Here is a 19,690-nt window from a genome sequence, read left to right as displayed (position 1 = left end):
TAGTTGATACCTACACCAATTATCATTAGACTTGATAACACCATTCACTTTTACAGACGGCGCTCTATCGACTGCAGACAAGACGCCCGCTACCGGACAAAAGACGGAAGTTGCAACAATGCTCGCTGGCCAACCTGGGGATCAACCAACCAACCATTCAAGAGATTTATTGATCCTGCATATGATGATGGTAAAGAACTGACTTTCTTTACATTGATATTAGAACTTAAAAATCATTATTTCATGCTTATGACCAGGGCGATTTTCATAAATAAATCAGACCGTTTGGAAGCAAGTCTTGTAAGTATTCCAATGGAGACATTTAGTTATGCCCCATCAATATTACAACTAACCATACTTTAGTGAACTTTAAAAGCAAAGGTTTGGCTTTTCAGGCAAGTTCGTTCCCCGAATGAGAGGCGTTGATGGTTATCCCCTTCCCAGTCCACGCGCCATCAGTGTGGCCGTCCATCCGGGAGTTGACAGTCCTTCTGATGACCACACGGTGATGGTGATGCAGTGGGGGCAGTTTGTTGACCACGATCTCACCGGAACTCCTCTCCATGCAGGTAGGTGCCAAATGGCCAATACCCTCTGACCATCAAAGTGACCAGACGTGTGATGATGAAATCAGACAAACTGTGATATATTTGTTTTTGTGATCCATATTTTTCGAACCTATTTCAATAGTTACGATATGCATCTAAATCTTTGTATTAACTTAACAAATCCTCATATTCCTTCAAGGTGATGTTCAATCTAAATGTTGCGATGGTCACACACCTGGAGAGATGCATTCTGATGTACGAGCTGGGTAAGCAATTAACATTCTATATTTTCCACACTTAATCATTCTGTTTGTGTTAATGGAAATAACTGGTCGAGATATTTGAAATAAATGAATCAGAAATAATAAACTTTAAAATTACGTGACATTGTATACATGTTTAGAATTAGGATGAAAGGGATACAACCTTTTCCATGATTATAAAAGTCTACTGTACGATTCCGACTACATCATAAGCATGTGTTTGTGTATCATAACATATCATAAACATTATCATAACAATGGTTGTATTTCACTGTTCCAGTGGTCCTTGTTTCCCAATCCCCATGCCAGTAAATGAAGGACATTTCCAAAAGAACTGCATGGAGTTCAAAAGATCAGCCCCAGCACCTGGAAGGAGTGAGTATATGAATACAAGGCTGTGTAGGTTACCTCATTTCAATGAAGGATTGTTCTGTCATTATTTTTATGCTCATCTTATTAAGTAACGAAAGCCATAAACAACACTGTATGATAACATCCATATTTAATTTAAAACCATGTGACTTCCAGATACTCGAGAACAGTTGAACCTACTGACGTCCTTTGTGGACGCCTCTAACGTGTACGGACTCAGTCAGGATCAGATCAATCACCTCAGGAATGGACGTAAGTCAGGCAATATTTTGTTTTAAATTATAATTCATGATCAAACAAATATTTTAAAATGTGGCAAATACCGTGGAGAGAAATTGGTATATACAAATAAATGTCGTCATTCAACTTTTCAGCCTACATGAAAACCAAGGGCGATAACCTGTTGCCAGAATCCAACCAAGGCAACTGTCGAACAAGCAATACCAACGAATGGTGTTTTGAAGCTGGTAAATACAACTTAATTATTAATGTATCCGTAGTACTATTTTCAGAATCTTTTTATATTGTACTTCACACATGACTATTTGGTACATTTCGAATGATAATTCACAACACTTTCACACCTTCTTTATAACTAACTCCATCATCAGGTGACGACCGTGTGAACGTGTTCCCTGGTCTGGCCGTGCTACACACCATGTTTGTCCGCGAACACAATCGTCTTGTCAAAGAACTTGCTGATGTCATGCCATCGACCACTCCTGATGATGTCTTGTTTGAGGAGGCCAGAAAGATCGTGTCAGCCATCATCCAACAAGTCACCTACCGCGAATGGCTGCCCATTATTGTTGGGCCCTTGGCCATGAGGAAGTACAGACTGACCCCTGGCTTCAGCTTCAGGTACAACTTCACCCAAAACCCCACCATCTACAACGTTTTCGCCACCGCCGCCTTCAGATACGGCCACTCCACCATTCCACGTTTCCTGACCCTCGGAGATCGACGTGTACCCATAGAACAGCTCTTTTTCAGACCTTCTGAGGTCATCAAAGATTTGGACACCGTGCTGAAGGCTATCCTCAAGGACAGACATCAGGAGGTTAACCGATTCATCAACAGTGGGATGACTGAGCATTTGTTTGAGACGTCGGGCAATAATGGCTTTGACATCGTGTCCTTGAACATTCAGAGAGGTCGTGACCACGGCCTGCCATCATACAACAGCTTCCGCAAGGCATGTCAGCTATCGGAAGTGACTTCATTTGATGACAGTATATTTGGTAAAGCAGGAGCTGCTTTGAAAAGTGTATACAGGTTTGTCTAATTTAATTTACTCTTATATGTGTACAGAGTTATTGTAACAAATTTATTAAATAAAGATACTTTAACCCTTATTTGACATTTCTCAAGATCTCCTTACGTTTATGTATTCTTGCTTCAGATCCCCTGATGACATCGACGTCTTCACCGGTGCAGTAGCTGAACAGCACGTGCATGGCGGTGCAGTGGGCCCTCTCCTCGCTTGTCTGATTGGTCAACAGTTCCATGACCTGAAATATGGCGACTCATTCTGGTTCGAAACATCCCATCCAAGAAAGGGCTTTACATTAGGTACCGTCCAGTCTGTTCCTGTGTGCTTGTATGTTTTGTTAAACTATTTTGTTGATGTCAAACTATGTACTTATGAGATAACTTAATATGCCTTTAAGATGAGAATGTTATATCATAATATGAATTTTATTGCATTTCTAATTCAAGATGTCAAAATGTTTTAGTGTTTCACTGACAATAGTTTGGAAAAAAGATACTCTCTTGCTGTCAGAAGTAATTGTATATATAAATATTTATTGCGTTTTCTATTTCAGGACAACTGTCTGAGATCCGACGAATGCGCTTTGCCAAAATTCTTTGTAGGAATTCAGGAGTGAAGTCCATCCAAAGAGATCCTTTTACAGTGTTCTCAAAAGAAAGGTAGGCAATGAAGACATTCATCTCCTTTGTTCGTCAGTAATTAATTATCTCGCACAGACAGACCTCATATTAACATGCGACAGGGTATGTCTGGCGTACTTCATTTAGTGAACATTAATCAGAATTGTATCCTGGATCCATTTACACCTCGTGACACACTTTGAATGTAACATATTCAAGCTCATTCAGTTATATAGGATACGAATATCAAACCAGATCATATGAAATATGCTGACGGAAATGTTAATATTTTAACTGGGTGACACATTTTTGTATTTCACAGCAATCCTTTGATACCCTGCAACGATCTTCCAACAATCGATTTAACCAAATGGCGGAGATGAGAGGTTGCTTGGCCTACCCTTAAGTTCAACAAATAAACCCCGAAGACTTGAAACATAGCATTTTGGTGTTCCACCATGTATAGCCCACACTACTAGTCCTGGTTTGTAAGATGCCTAAATCACAGAATACATTACATTTTTGACATTTGTGTTCAACTGTCTTCATACTAAATATGTAATGCCAAGTACATTTAGGTATGGCATTTCACTAATAATGCTGGAATTATTAACGGAAATGTCAGTTAACATTATACCTGATTATAATGCCTACACTTTATGAGAACAAAACGAATTGGTAACCAATTAAGTTAGTAAATCCATCAGTTACACCATCAAAGCGTTTAATCAAAGCATACAAGTAGCATTATTATTGGCAGTATATGTTTATGGCATTGTATAATTTATTCGTCAAGGACATAAACATATTCTATATGTATGACTTGCACTATTTCATAGATCTATAAAGGAGGTGTTTCTTATTTTTTGTCATTGTATGATATTGTATAATATATTGTTGATGTGGTGCTTAAAGCAACTATCAATATATGTGTGATCATGTGTGAAGATTCGTATATCATCTTAGAAACAATATTGAACAATACTTGTGTTATATCATATATAACAATCAATTGTATTTGTTAATTTTTCAACCGTTTTGAAATAAACACGTTCTCTTTTGAATTTCTGATTCATTGTCTCTTAATTTGTTGGTTTGGTGTTATTCATCTACCGTTTGGTAGGCTGATTGGTACATTGATACGTTTCACATTTGTGTTAATGTTTGGTATGATGACATAGTATCCAGGGCCTAGATACATATTGTTTCTAACAATACATGTTCCATACAATCTCATTGTTCCGAGCAGTGCTTTCACTAAGTGTATAGCTCACATTATGCCAGACAGTACTTCCCATACACGTATATCACTTCCCATTTTCGCTGCAAGTACTTCCTACACACGCAAATAGTTTACATTATTCCAGAAAGCGCTTCCTATTCATATATATACTTCCCATTGTCGCTGTCAGTGCTTTCTACAAACGCAGTGCTTGCTATTCGTGTATATAGTTATCACAGAGTGTGCCCCCTATTCCCGCATATAGTTCGCATCGTCCCAGGCAGAGTTTCCTAATATGTATATATATGTTTATTTATAATTACATATGTATAATAACCCCCATTGTCCTTAGCGTACATATAGTTCACATTATTGATTGTACGGCACCCCGTGTACAAAGCACAGGTCACAAATCAGGCGACGTTAAGCAACGTTGCTCGTGGAAAGTTGATGGAAGGGTGGCCGTGTTTGGCAGCATGGCTTGTGCGAGTTTCTAGGGCTTTGGTCAGCAGCATGGTATCGCATGGACGATGCGAACTATATGCGGGTATAGGAGGCACCCTCTGTGATAATGTGAACTATATATATGTATAGGAAGCACTGCTTTGGACCATGTGAACTCTATCCTTATACAGGAAGCAATATCAAGGACGAACAGCACTATATGCATGTATATCCACTGTCGAGGATAATGTGTACTATGAGGTACCGCGACAAACTAGCATATGTGTAAGCGGTCAAATGAATAATCGCATGACCCTTTACAAAGTGCGAGTAGCTAGGGAAGTGAATGTGACGTTAACCCTCATTTCACTTCATCTGACCTCTCAACGACAAATAGACATGTGCATGAATCAACAAACATTGATGTATGTAGCTTGTTTTATATTACAGATAATTACAGGGGCATATCTCTTATTTACTCACTGTGCAAAGTTCTGACATATATTCTGGATAAAATATTACAATCCTGGTGTGACATTAATAATATTATACACGAATATTAAGCCCTTAAGCTGGATTTAGATCCGGATATTTTTCTATTGATCACTTTTTGGCATTACAGGCATTTGCACAAATATCTCTCCAAAAACTAATGGTAGATTTTATAGCATCTTCGTTGATTTTTCAAAGGCATTTGATAGAATAAATCATGAAGTTTTATTGAAGTTTATTTCCACTGATCACAGTATCTTTGGTCTTCTAGAGATACACTGCACAAAGGAAAGCATAGAGACTTTGTTCCCCGAGTACCGTGTCTACACGAACTGCAGAGGGTAAACTACCGAGAGGGCGTGTCTGTGTGTGTTCACACTTCACTATCACATGGTCTGCGCCGTGTTATTATTGACTACACAGACATGATATTTCTGTTACTTGATAAGAGTATATATAATCTCACACGTAATTTACTTGTTGGTTTTGTGCATCCTGTTAATATACTCAACAACAAAAGTTCCTGTGACACCAATATTTTAGTGTATTTTTCAAACAAGTATTGTTTAGCATCGTGCTGACAACAACCACTCAGAAAAGCAACAAAATTACGTAACTATTCAACATTACGAAAAACAACGCCTGTCCGAAAATGAGCGTCTGCGAGTCATTGATATGCTTGAAGCAGGATCGAGTCAACGTGATGTTGCAAGACAATTTAATGTCCACAGGACAGGTGTTTATGGCAACGTTGGCAACAGACGAATGCAGTCAGAGACCATCCTCGGAGTGGCAGGCCACGTGTAACCAATAATCGACAAGACAACTTGATTCGAACAACACACCTACGAAGTCGATTCTTTCCAGCTACAGTGACTGCAAGAAGCATCCCTGGCCTCCAAGCACGTCTACAGTGGTGCAGACAGCGTCACGCTGGACGGTCATGCACTGAGAACAAGTTCTATTCACTGACGAGTCTCGTTTTCACCTCAGCCACAGCGATGGAGGCATTCGAGTGTACCGACGTCGAGGTGAACGTTACGTCAATCATTGTGTCATGGAAGAAGATCGGTTCGGGGGCGGCAGCGTTATGGTATGGGGTGGGATTACAGCATGACAGAGGACCTGTTTGATAGTGGTAGAGATAAATCTCAATGGACAGCGCTACCGCGATGAGATCATCGGCCCTGTTGTTCTACCGTTTTTGCGTCGTCATGGCCCAGGCATTACCTTTCAACATGACAACGCCCGGCCTCAAATTGCTCGACTTGTTCAGGGTTCTCTTCAACAAAACAACGTGAATGTCATTCCCTGGCCGGCTCGCTCCCCTGATCTCTCACCAATCGAGCACATGTGGGATGAGATGGAGAGACAACCTTCGACGTGTTCCACAGACACTGCAGGAACTTCGAAACATGCTCCAGCAGATATGGACAGATATCCCACAGGACTTTGTGCGACGCCTGGTCCTTTCCATGAAACGAAGATGTGTTGCTTGCCAGAGGTGGACACACACGCTACTGATTATGTTTATTTATTGATTATGTCAATTATGTAATTCGATTGGTTTGATTATTTTTGATGAAATCACGCATTTTCTGAAGTCTGTATGGGAAATTAAACCATTTGAACACTTACAGGAGTCTTTTATCCATAGCAAACCGAAATTGTTTCAGATTTGGTAAAAAGCATAACTTTGCATTAAATCTTATTCAATGTCACAGGAACTTTTGTTGTTCAGTATACATTTGTACTTAGTAATGACAGACAATAGAGTCCCTAAGGGTCTAGAGTACTTAGATAAAAGCTTGTCTGCTGTGTTATATGAACATCCAGATTGGGAAATTATTCTTCCTGGTGACTATAATGTACGGTGTGGTAATTTGATTGGTTGGTTGATTGGTTTGTCGTTTAACGCCGCACTCAGCAATATTCCAGCTATATGACGGCGGTCTGTAAATAATACAGTCTGGACCAGACAATCCAGTGAATAATATCATGAGCATCGATCCACGCAATTGGGATCGATGACATGCATCAACCAAGTCAGCGAGCCTGACCACCCAATCCCATTAGTCGCATTTTACGACAAACTTAGTCACCTTTTACGACAAGCATTGGTTGCTGAAGACCTACATGTATTCTACCCCGGAATCTTCACGGGTCTGGTAATTTGAAAGATTTTATTATCGACGACAACAACAGATTTATTACATGTTTATAAGACATGGAGTATGTATCGGATGCATTTGACGTGCCCCGCAGTACCAGAGATGATGTGTGTAATGATTACAGGAGGGATCTGGTAGACTTCTGTAGTACGTTTTTTCTGTCCATATTGTAAATGGACGATTTGCTGGGGATCATTTACTTGTTTTAAGGAAGGTGGCGCTAGTTTGGTTGATTATGTACTATGCTCAACTATTTTTTTTGACAAGCTATGAATCAGGTCACTTTCCTTTCCTACTTACCCTCCATGGATGTGATAGACAGGTCAATAATGTTAATGCAATGCATGTGAATAATATTCCCAGATAAACATGGAGAAATGAAATATGTGATGCCTTCAAACATACTGTTTTTGAGTCATTGTCTGCACTTCACATGGATGAGTTTATGCATTTATTGTCTTTGAATGTTGATTTAGCTGTTGAAGCTTTGACCAATGCTGTACATAGTAGTTCTATTTCATGCGGATTACTTTCTAGGGCTAGATAATCAAAACTTACATCTGGATAAAAAATGCTACGATAAAGACTGTGAGGATATGAAGACTAAAAAGTTTAATGTATTAGACAAGTTTAGAGTTATTGGTGATAAGGAGATTCTTTCTAAATATTCAACATAATCGCATTGACAAAGAAGACAAGTTGTGGTCCTCTTTCCACCCAGATTTGCCAAGAAGATTGGTTTGATTATATTAAGACTGAATATTTTAAACCATACTGATATACTTGTGGACTCGGATATCATTGAGCAGATAGATTAGGTTATAAATAACTATAATGAACAATTGTGTGATTTCTGTACTGATGATGATATAATAATATTCTTAATGATGATATTACACAGGAAGAGATCGAATCATTCATAAGAGATCTGAAGCAGGGTAAAGCTGCAGGACCAGATGGTATTACGGCTGACATGATCCAATGCTGCAGAACTGTTTTAATTCCATATTTGTTAGTTATGTATAATACTATTTTGTCAACGGGTAATTTTCCATCAGAATGGGCTGAGAGTGTTATTGTACCACTCTTTAAAAAAGGAAGCTTCGACTGTGTTAATAATTAGAGACATATCTTTGATGGATATTTTTGGGAAGTTATTCGGCTCTATTCTAAATGGGCGTCTTAAACGTTTTTCCGATCACTTTAACAGTATACCTGTGGCCCAGGCAGGTGTTAGGAAAGGCTATTGCACAACGGATAATAGTTTCACTTTGCAATGTCGTGTACAAAAGTATTTATCTAAAATTTGGGGACGTTTTTACTTTATTTATGTAAACTTCAAGAAAGCATTTGATTCTTTTAATAGGAAATTACTGTGGTATTCAATAATTAATAAAGGTATTCATCGTAAATTATTCTCTGTACTGAGAAATATGTATTCGAATATAAAAGCAGCTTTAAGAGTATCCAACACTACTATTACTGATTATTTTGATAGTTTAAGTGGAGTCAGACAAGTTTGTGTTATCAGCCCGTTTTTATTTGCAATGTTGATTTCAGAATTTCAATCCATGATGGAAAATGCAGATGTAAGAGGTATATACATAGGTGTAGATTATTTGGAACTCCTGTTATTATTGTATGCTGATGATTTCTGTATTTTTGATTACAGTGTTATTGGTTTGCAAAGAAAGATTGATATTTTATGTAAATATAGTAAATCATGGGGCTTACAGATAAATATGGATAAGACAGAAATATTAGTTTTTTTTTCTAAATGGTGGTTATTTACGACATTATGAGAAGTGGTATTTTGATGGAGAGCTACTAAAGACATCAACCAATTATAATTTTTTAGGTATTATGTTTTCTACTAGGTTGACAGTATGTACAAATACTCTTGTTTCAAAAGCCACTAAAGCTCAATTACAGCATAAATACCCAAATATTCCTGGAAATATGTTATTTAAGTTGTTTGATTGTAAGATAAAACCTTTTTTGTTATCATCCTTGGAAAGTTCATCAAAGTGCAACTACTATAAACAATATACATCACTTCACAATACTGAATACTATCTAACAATAAACATAACTAAATATATTAATTGGCATTAAGCAAAATTTAGATGTAATATTTTTGGATTATGTGTTCAGATTGGAAGACACAATAATATTCCTCATGATGAAAGATATTGCGAATTATGTTTGAAGAAAAATAAGAGGAGTGTAGAAGATGAATACCGTGTGATAAGGATATGTGAACGCTACTCCCAGCTCAAAAAGCAATATATACAACAATATTATACAGATAATCCAGGAACTGAAACATTATCGCCCTTATGAATTCTTCAGAGAGAGGATCGGTGTGGTAACCTAGTGGTTAAATTGTTCGCTCGTCACACCGAAGACACGGGCTCGATTCCCCACATGGATACAATGTGTGAAGCTCATTTCTGGTGTCCAACGCCTTGATATTGCTGGAAAATTGTCAAAAGCGGCGTAAAAAGATGCTCCCTCACTCACCCTTCAGAGATAACATTTGTCTATTTTCTCAACTGAAGGTTTTACATTGAGAAATGGGAAAACAAGTATTTAATATTAACACCTGTGTATACAGGATATTAAAATATTCGTATTATTGTATCGTATTATTGTATGTATATGAATATATATACTTTTAAAAGATACATTAAAAGCACTGAACGTGCTATAGAGGAATGCAGATGCACATGTAGGTTGCTCTAAAAAGCAATGATTGTATTGATATTTGGCATATGAGAGCGGATAGATCGGGCATTGTTCTTACATATTTGGACAACCATGTTTGCCGAATACACAAAAACAGATTATCCCGTAATCTGCTGTCGCTGATGATAATCCATGATAAGTTTCCATCTTGTTAATCCGGGATTATATTAATGAATGGTGTTGATCTGGGCATGTCCTCATCAACTGTAATTGTTCTAAGAGTGGTATAATAACAATGAGACAGTTGGTAATCCGCTTCTCATCACGAGTTGTTCTTGACAAGCTTTGTGGACAAGTACTGGGAGACAAATGCATTGAAGTGGTCACTACGTTTTGTGTCTGGAGGATTTTCTAGTCCCTCGATGTAATGAAATAATACATATAGGATCAACATTTTAAACTAATTGTCAATCATTGATATTGCTAATAGGAACTAATTTTCCACTTATTCATAAACACGAAGTCAAGTCGTACATTTTATGTGGTACATACATATCTCAATTATAATTCTAGAAAGTTAGTACTGGTTGTCAACGTTGATATATGCAACAGTCAGTATGTATGTTTCATCGAGTATGGAAATGAGAAACTTTTGCAGATGACATGAGCACGTGACACTTGCGACACACATTCCATACCACTACTGCAACAGTGTTACTTAAACAACAAACTACTGCTACTACTACTACTACTACTACTACTACTACTACTACTACTACTACTACTACTACTACTACTACTACTACTTGCCCGTGAAGATTCCGGGGTAGAACTGGTCTTCAGCAACCCATACTTGTCGTAAAAGGCGACTATGCTTGTAAAATGCGACTAACGGGATCGGGTGGTCCGGCTCACTGACTTGGTTGATACATGTCATCGATCCTAATACTGCTACTACTACTACTACTACTACTACAACAACTACTACTACTACTACTACTACTCCTTCTACTACTACTACTACTACTACTACTACTACTACTACAACTTAACTGCGAATGAAAATGAATTCGGGAGAGATGGTGTACTGAATATATGTTCTCAAAGTACATTAGTAGAGCGATTACAACAGCAAGACCGAATACACAAACAAAAGTAACCCTAAAGCGAATACACTGATAAGGTCCTTGTGATGTTCAAGCTAAAAGAACTACATATCTCAAGGGAACGGTCACGTGACATATCTTATGGAGAAGTTCATAGTGATTGTGGGAGACATGAATTATTTTATTACTATTTTTAGTCAATTAACAAGAAACTTACATTTTCTCCGGTTTCAGTTATTATTAATATGTTACTATTATATATAATCTCAAAAATGCACTCTGTTAATACCCCCTGGTGAGAAACAGTTACCAACTGCCTCGTTATTGATGTTTATACACCACACCAAGAACAATGACGGTGATGACCCTGCTCCGGGATAATCAGCCTGCCTCCGCATAATCCAAGATGTTTAGCTCCCCCATGTAGATATGTCGGATAATACCCAGCAGGGGAGTGTGAATTCTGGGGTAATCTGTGTTGATTTAATCCAGGAATATGAGTATAAATACAAGGTCCCATCTTTGGTGTATCAGACATTCCCACTTTGTACTGGACAGAAGCAGAAACGATGAAAGTTGTGTTGTTTGTTTGTATGTTGACCGTGGTCACTGCTGGAGAGGCGGACACAGAGGTAGGTTGTGTTTTGTTTCTTCTCTTATCTTTTCTTCTCATTATCAGTATTGGTATTTATCTGGCTAGTCATGAATGTCTGTAGAAAATCAGTATATATAAGAAATGTCATGTAATTACTTACTCTGGGTTTATTGTTCTGAAACTTCTTTCTCTCATCATGTTCAAAGTAACGGGTGGCATACGGTGTTTGAGATTATCACATCTGTTTTACCCTAGACCGATTATTTAACCTATGTTTACTCATTCCCTTATAGGTTAACCACATAGATTCCGTCATTGAGCAACGTGAGTATAGTGTTTTAAAAATTATGAACCAAATCTTGACAAGCTATAGTGAAGGATTGAATAATACTATTTTAGTTTCATCTGCTTGGGCGTTACTCACGCAACTGGCATCATGTAATATGCAAGAGATAAGATGAATAAATATGTGTTTGGGTATACCCTGAACGATGCACATGCAATGACTTGTGTTGATATTTCCAGACGGATTCAAAAACCCGGTTTAACGCCACTCGATAGAACAAAATATGGGGTGGCGAAGTATGAAAGTTTTTGTGATTGCATTCATAATCTGTGACAGCCCTATTTCTCTATACTCTGTACTTATTTACCTATTAGATGTTGCTGGTGCGTTACAAACTTCACCAACGACTTCGGGTGACCACCAAGGAATAGTTGATGGACAAACGCTGGACAGAGAAAACAGAATAATGGACATCTTGTTCAGACTCCTGCATGGTAAGAAGTCTCATTATTCAACATTAACGGCATCACTATCCATGATTTGTCTATTGGGTTAACTGACAAATCTGATCATACTTAAACTTATATGTTTCAGGGGATTTATTGCATATGGGACATACAGATGACAAATTCCGATTATTTAAAACAAATATTATGCTGATACGCGTTCTCAAACATCATTTTCAATATAGAACATCATCCAGTTCAGATGGTGCGACCTTTGATCAGACTTTCGAAGTTAAAGTACTCTGAAATTGTCCCATGATAGCAGGCAGTGTATTAATGCCTTTACTTTGAAGTAGGTGATGAGGAAGACAAGTATGTTGTTTGTACACTGGCTGACGCCGCCGAGACGTCTCAGATCTCCTTAGAAGACATCAGCACATCCAAGTATCAAGACAAACACACCATCAGGTCAGTTTCGTACTAATTCTCATATATGGACACTTCGTTTGTGGTTGAGAGTTTAATGTAGTTGATACATACACCAATTATCATTGGACTTGATAACACCATTCACTTTTACAGACGGCGCTCTATCGACTGCAGACAAGACGCCCGCTACCGGACAATGGACGGAAGTTGCAACAATGTTCGCTTGTCAACCTGGGGTTCAACCAACCAACCATTCAAGAGATTTATTGATCCTGCATATGATGATGGTAAAGAACAGATTTTCTTCACATTGATATTAGAACTTAAAAATCATTATTTCATGCTTATAACCAAGGCGATTTTCATAAATAAATCAGACCGTTTGGAAGCAAGTCTTGTAAGTATTCCAATGGGGACATTTAGTTATGCCCCATCAATATCACAACTAACCATACTTTAGTGAACTTTAAAAGCAAAGGTTTGACTTTTCAGGCAAGTTCGTTCCCCGAATGAGAGGCGTTGATGGTTATCCCCTTCCCAGTCCACGCGCCATCAGTGTGGCCGTCCATCCGGGAGTTGACAGTCCTTCTGACGACCACACGGTGATGGTGATGCAGTGGGGGCAATTTGTGGACCACGATCTCACCGGAACTCCTCTTCATGAAGGTACGTGCCAAATGGCCAATACCCTCTGACCATCAAAGTGACCAGACGTGTGATGATGAAATCAGACAAACTGTGATATATTTGTTTTTGTGATCCATATTTTTCGAACCTATTTCAATAATTACGATATGCATCTAAATCTTTGTATTAACTTAACAAATCCTTATATTCCTTCAAGGTGATGTTCAATCTAAATGTTGCGATGGTCACACACCTGGAGAGATGCATTCTGATGTACGAGCTGGGTAAGCAATTAACATTCTATATTTTCCACACTTAATCATTCTGTTTGTGTTAATGGACATAACTAGTCGTGATATTTTAAATGAATGAATCAGAAATAATATACTTTAAAATTACGTGATATTGTATACATGATTATAATAAGGATGAAAGGGAGACTACCTTTTCCATGATTATAAAAGTCTACTATAAGATTCCGACTACATCATAAGCATGTGTTTGTGTATCATAACATATCATAAACATTATGATAACAATGGTTGATTTGAAATAGGAAACGTGTTAATTCTTTTGGTATTTCACTGTTCCAGCGGTCCTTGTTTCCCAATCACCATGCCAGTAAATGAAGGACATTTCCAAAAGAACTGCATGGAGTTCAAAAGATCAGCCCCAGCACCTGGAAGGAGTGAGTATATGAATACAAGGCTGTGAAGGTAGCCTCATCTCAACGTAGGATTGTTCTGTCATTATTTTTATGCTCATCTTATTAAGTAACGAAAGCCATAAACAACACTGTATGATAACATCCATATTTAATTAAAAACCATGTGACTTCCAGATACTCGAGAACAGTTGAACCTACTGACGTCCTTTGTGGACGCCTCTAACGTGTACGGACTCAGTCAGGATCAGATCAATCACCTCAGGAATGGACGTAAGTCAGGCAATATTTTGTTTTAAATTATAATTCATGATCAAACAAATATTTTAAAATTTGACAAAATACCCCAGAGAGTAATTGGTATATACAAATTAATGTCGTCATTCAACTTTTCAGCCTACATGAAAATCAAGGGAGATAACCTGTTGCCAGAATCCAACCAAGGCAACTGTCGAACAAGCAATACCAACGAATGGTGTTTTAAAGCTGGTAAATACAACTTATTAATGTATCCGTAGTACTTTTTTCAGAATCTGTTCATATTGTACTTCACACATGACCATTTGGTAATTTTCGAATGATATGGTTAATTTACAACACTGTCACAACTTCTTTATAACTAACTCCATCATCAGGTGACGACCGTGTGAACGTGTTCCCTGGTCTGGCCGTGCTACACACCGTGTTTGTCCGCGAACACAATCGTCTTGTCAAAGAACTTGCTGATGTCATGCCATCGACCATTCCTGATGATGTCTTGTTTGAAGAGGCCAGAAAGATCGTGTCAGCCATCATCCAACAAGTCACCTACCGCGAATGGCTGCCCATTATTGTTGGGCCCTTGGCCATGAGGAAGTACAGACTGACCCCTGGCTTCAGCTTCAGGTACAACTTCACCCAAAACCCCACCATCTACAACGTTTTCGCCACCGCCGCCTTCAGATACGGCCACTCCACCATTCCACGTTTCCTGACCCTCGGAGATCGACGTGTACCCATAGAACAGCTCTTCTTCAGGCCTTCTGAGGTCATCAAAGATCTGGACACCGTGCTGAAGGCTATCCTCAAGGACAGACATCAGGAGGTTAACCGATTCATCAACAGTGGGATGACTGAGCATTTGTTTGAGACGTCGGGCAATAATAGCTTTGACATCGTGTCCTTGAACATTCAGAGAGGTCGTGACCACGGCCTGCCATCATACAACAGCTTTCGCAAGGCATGTCAGCTATGGGAAGTGACTTCATTTGATGACAGTATATTTGGTAAAGCAGGAGCTGCTTTGAAAAGTGTATACAGGTTTGTCTAATTTAATTTACTCTTATATGTGTACAGAGTTATTGTAACAAATTTATTTAATAAAGATACTTTAACCCTTATTTGACATTTCTCAAGATCTCCTTACGTTTATGTATTCTTGCTTCAGATCCCCTGATGACATCGACGTCTTCACCGGTGCAGTAGCTGAACAGCACGTGCATGGCGGTGCAGTGGGCCCTCTCCTCGCTTGTCTGATTGGTCAACAGTTCCATGACCTGAAATATGGCGACTCATTCTGGTTCGAAACATCCCATCCAAGAAAGGGCTTTACATTAGGTACCGTCCAGTCTGTTCCTGTGTGCTTGTATGTTTTGTTAAACTATTTTGTTGATGTCAAACTATGTACTTATGAGATAACTTAATATGCCTTTAAGATGAGAATGTTATATCATAATATGAATTTTATTGCATTTCTAGTTCAAGATGTCAAAATGTTTTAGTGTTTCACTGACAATAGTTTGGAAAAAAGATACTCTCTTGCTGTCAGAAGTAATTGTATATATAAATATTTATTGCGTTTTCTATTTCAGGACAACTGTCTGAGATCCGACGAATGCGCTTTGCCAAAATTCTTTGTAGGAATTCAGGAGTGAAGTTTATCCAAAGAGATCCTTTTACAGTGTACTCAAAAGAAAGGTAGGCAATGAAGACATTCATCTCCTTTGTGCGTCAGTAATTAATTATCTCGCACAGACAGACCTCATATCAACATGCGACAGGGTATATCTGGCGTACTTCATTTAGTGAACATTGATCAGAATTGTATCCTGGATCCATTTACACCTCGTGACACACTTTGAATGTAACATATTCAAGCTCATTCAGTTATATAGGATACGAATATCAAACCAGATCATATGAAATATGCTGACGGAAATGTTAATATTTTAACTGGGTGACACATTTTTGTATTTCACAGCAATCCTTTGATACCCTGCAACGATCTTCCAACAATCGATTTAACCAAATGGCGGAGATGAGAGGTTGCTTGGCCTACCCTTAAGTTCAACAAATAAACCCCGAAGACTTGAAACATAGCATTTTGGTGTTCCACCATGTATAGCCCACACTACTAGTCCTGGTTTGTAAGATGCCTAAATCACAGAATACATTACATTTTTGACATTTGTGTTCAACTGTCTTCATACTACATATGTAATGCCAAGTACATTTAGGTATGGCATTTCACTAATAATGCTGGAATTATTAACGGAAATGTCAGTTAACATTATACCTGATTATAATGCCTACACTTTATGAGAACAAAACGAATTGGTAACCAATTAAGTTAGTAAATCCATCAGTTACACCATCAAAGCGTTTAATCAAAGCATACAAGTAGCATTATTATTGGCAGTATATGTTTATGGCATTGTATAATTTATTCATCAAGGACATAAACATATTCTATATGTATGACTTGCACTATTTCATAGATCTATAAAGGAGGTGTTTTGTATTTTTTGTCATTGTATGATATTGTATAATATATTATTGATGTGGTGCTTAAAGCAACTATCAATATATGTGTGATCATGTGTGAAGATTCGTATATCATTTTGAACAATACTTATGTTATATCATATATAACAATCAATTGTATTTGTTAATTTTTCAACCGTTTTGAAATAAACACGTTCTCTTTTGAATTTCTGATTCATTGTCTCTTAATTTGTTGGTTTGGTGTTATTCATCTACCGTTTGGTAGGCTGATTGGTACATTGATACGTTTCACATTTGTGTTAATGTTTGGTATGATGACATAGTATCCAGGGCCTAGATACATATTGTTTCTAACAATACATGTTCCATACAATCTCATATTGTTCCGAGCAGTGCTTTCACTAAGTGTATAGCTCACATTCCAGACAGTACTTCCCATACACGTATATCACTTCCCATTTTCGCTGCAAGTACTTCCTTCGCACGCAAATAGTTTACATTATTCCAGAAAGCGCTTCCTATTCATTTATATACTTCCCATTGTCGCTGTCAGTGCTTTCTACAAACGCAGTGCTTGCTATTCGTGTATATAGTTATCACAGAGTGTGCCCCATATTCCCGCATATAGTTCGCATCGTCCCAGGCAGAGTTTCCTAATATGTATATATATGTTTATTTATAATTACATATGTATAATAACCCCCATTGTCCTTAGCGTACATATAGTTCACATTATTGATTGTACGGCACCCCGTGTACAAAGCACAGGTCACAAATCAGGCGACGTTAAGCAACGTTGCTCGTGGAAAGTTGATGGAAGGGTGACCGTGTTTGGCAGCATGGCTTGTGCGAGTTTCTAGGGCTTTGGTCAGCAGCATGGTATCGCATGGACGATGCGAACTAAATGCGGGTATAGGAGGCACCCTCTGTGATAATGTGAACTATATATATGTATAGGAAGCACTGCTTTGGACCATGTGAACTCTATCCTTATACAGGAAGCAATATCAAGGACGAATAGAACTATATGCATGTATATCCACTGTGGAGGATAATGTGTACTATGAGGTACCGCGACAAAACTAGCATATGTGTAAGCGGTCAAATGAATAATCGCATGACCCTTTACAAAGTGCGAGTAGCTAGGGAAGTGAATGTGACGTTAACCCTCATTTCACTTCATCTGACCTCTCAACGACAAATAGACATGTGCATGAATCAACAAACATTGATGTATGTAGCTTGTTTTATATTACAGATAATTACAGGGGCATATCTCTTATTTACTCACTGTGAAAAGTTCTGACATATATTCTGGATGAAATATTACAATCCTGGTGTGACATTAATAATATTATACACGAATATTAAGCCCTTAAGCTGGATTTAGATCCGGATATTTTTCTATTGATCACTTTTTGGCATTACAGGCATTTGCACAAATATCTCTCCAAAAACTAATGGTAGATTTTATAGCATCTTCGTTGATTTTTCAAAGGCATTTGATAGAATAAATCATGAAGTTTTATTGAAGTTTATTTCCACTGATCACAGTATCTTTGGTCTTCTAGAGATACACTGCACAAAGGAAAGCATAGAGACTATGTTCCCCGAGTACCGTGTCTACACGAACTGCAGAGGGTAAACTACCGAGAGGGCGTGTCTGTGTGTGTTCACACTTCACTATCACATGGTCTGCGCCGTGTTATTATTGACTACACAGACATGATATTTCTGTTACTTGATAAGAGTATATATAATCTCACACGTAATTTACTTGTTGGTTTTGTGCATCCTGTTAATAAACTCAACAACAAAAGTTCCTGTGACACCAATATTTTAGTGTATGTTTCAAACAAGTAAAGTCTGGTTTTCAATATTGTAGTACATGCAAGGAAATCAAGTCACAAAAACCCCAACTGCTACAGAAAAGCATGTATTCCATGCAAAAGATGACTTTTATGCAAGTTCCATGCATTTCACAACCCAAGCATGGGTATGAAAACATGTGCGTTAACGGGATTCCATTTGCATTGTTTAGCATCGTGCTGACAACAACCACTCAGAAAAACAACAAAATTACGTAACTATTCAACATTACGAAAAACAACGCCTGTCCGAAAATGAGCGTCTGCGAGTCATTGGTATGCTTGAAGCAGGATCGAGTCAACGTGATGTTGCAAGACAATTTAATGTCCACAGGACAGGTGTTTATGGCAACGTTGGCAACAGACGAATGCAGTCAGAGACCATCCTCGGGGTGGCAGGCCACGTGTAACCAATAATCGACAAGACAACTTGATTCGAACAACATACCTACGAAGTCGATTCCAGCCAGCAACAGTGACTGCAAGAAGCATCCCTGGCCTTCAAGCACGTCTACAGTGGTGCAGACAACGTCTACGCTGGACGGTCATGCACTGAGAACAAGTTCTATTCACTGACGAGTCTCGTTTTCACCTCATCCACAGCGATGGAGGCATTCGCGTGTACCGACGTCGAGGTGAACGTTACGTCAATCATTGTGTCATGGAAGAAGATCGGTTCGGGGGCGGCAGCGTTATGGTATGGGGTGGGATTACAGCAAGACAGAGGACCTGTTTGATAGTGGTAGAGATAAATCTCAATGGACAGCGCTACCGCGACGAGATCATCAACCCTGTTGTTCTACCGTTTTTGCG

General features: G+C 38.4%; 2 protein-coding genes and 1 long non-coding RNA gene across 3 annotated transcripts; all 3 read left to right on the top strand.

Moving 5' to 3' along the window:
- Positions 1-412: 412 nt before the first annotated feature.
- Positions 413-3,119, top strand: LOC124141288 (peroxidase-like protein 3). Its single transcript, XM_048393853.1, has 8 exons — positions 413-569; positions 748-814; positions 1,092-1,186; positions 1,340-1,435; positions 1,558-1,650; positions 1,795-2,458; positions 2,586-2,755; positions 3,010-3,119. Exons 1-8 carry the CDS (start codon positions 413-415, stop codon positions 3,117-3,119), a joined length of 1,452 nt encoding a protein of 483 aa, XP_048249810.1.
- A 9,363-nt stretch (positions 3,120-12,482) lies between these two features.
- Positions 12,483-13,159, top strand: LOC124141311. Its single transcript, XR_006862033.2, has 3 exons — positions 12,483-12,574; positions 12,883-12,994; positions 13,109-13,159. It is a non-coding gene; the product is annotated as an uncharacterized LOC124141311 (long non-coding RNA).
- A 305-nt stretch (positions 13,160-13,464) lies between these two features.
- LOC124141312 (peroxidase-like protein 3) lies at positions 13,465-16,915 on the top strand. Its single transcript, XM_048393852.1, has 8 exons — positions 13,465-13,621; positions 13,800-13,866; positions 14,176-14,270; positions 14,424-14,519; positions 14,882-15,545; positions 15,673-15,842; positions 16,097-16,202; positions 16,486-16,915. Exons 1-8 carry the CDS (start codon positions 13,465-13,467, stop codon positions 16,544-16,546), a joined length of 1,416 nt encoding a protein of 471 aa, XP_048249809.1. The 3' UTR covers positions 16,547-16,915.
- Positions 16,916-19,690: the final 2,775 nt, after the last annotated feature.

This window comes from Haliotis rufescens, unplaced genomic scaffold (genome assembly GCF_023055435.1).
Source record: "Haliotis rufescens isolate VD_foot unplaced genomic scaffold, xgHalRufe1.0.p SCAF_12, whole genome shotgun sequence".
Taxonomy (NCBI): Eukaryota; Metazoa; Mollusca; class Gastropoda; order Lepetellida; family Haliotidae; genus Haliotis; species Haliotis rufescens.
The sequence above is the reverse complement of the archived record's forward strand: the minus strand, read 5'-3'. Positions and strand labels throughout refer to the sequence as shown.

What these genes read in the sequence shown, in the direction of transcription:
- LOC124141288 (XM_048393853.1), top strand. Translation starts at nt 413, where the DNA reads ATGAGAGGCGTTGATGGTTATCCCCTTCCCAGTCCACGCGCCATCAGT. An exon ending in CATTCTGATGTACGAGCTGG is followed by an intron (nt 815 to 1,091) that starts GTAAGCAATTAA and finishes TCACTGTTCCAG; the next exon opens with TGGTCCTTGTTTCCCAATCC. An exon ending in GCTTTGAAAAGTGTATACAG is followed by an intron (nt 2,459 to 2,585) that starts GTTTGTCTAATT and finishes TTCTTGCTTCAG; the next exon opens with ATCCCCTGATGACATCGACG.
- LOC124141312 (XM_048393852.1), top strand. Translation starts at nt 13,465, where the DNA reads ATGAGAGGCGTTGATGGTTATCCCCTTCCCAGTCCACGCGCCATCAGT. An exon ending in CAATCACCTCAGGAATGGAC is followed by an intron (nt 14,520 to 14,881) that starts GTAAGTCAGGCA and finishes CTCCATCATCAG; the next exon opens with GTGACGACCGTGTGAACGTG. An exon ending in AAGAAAGGGCTTTACATTAG is followed by an intron (nt 15,843 to 16,096) that starts GTACCGTCCAGT and finishes TTTCTATTTCAG; the next exon opens with GACAACTGTCTGAGATCCGA.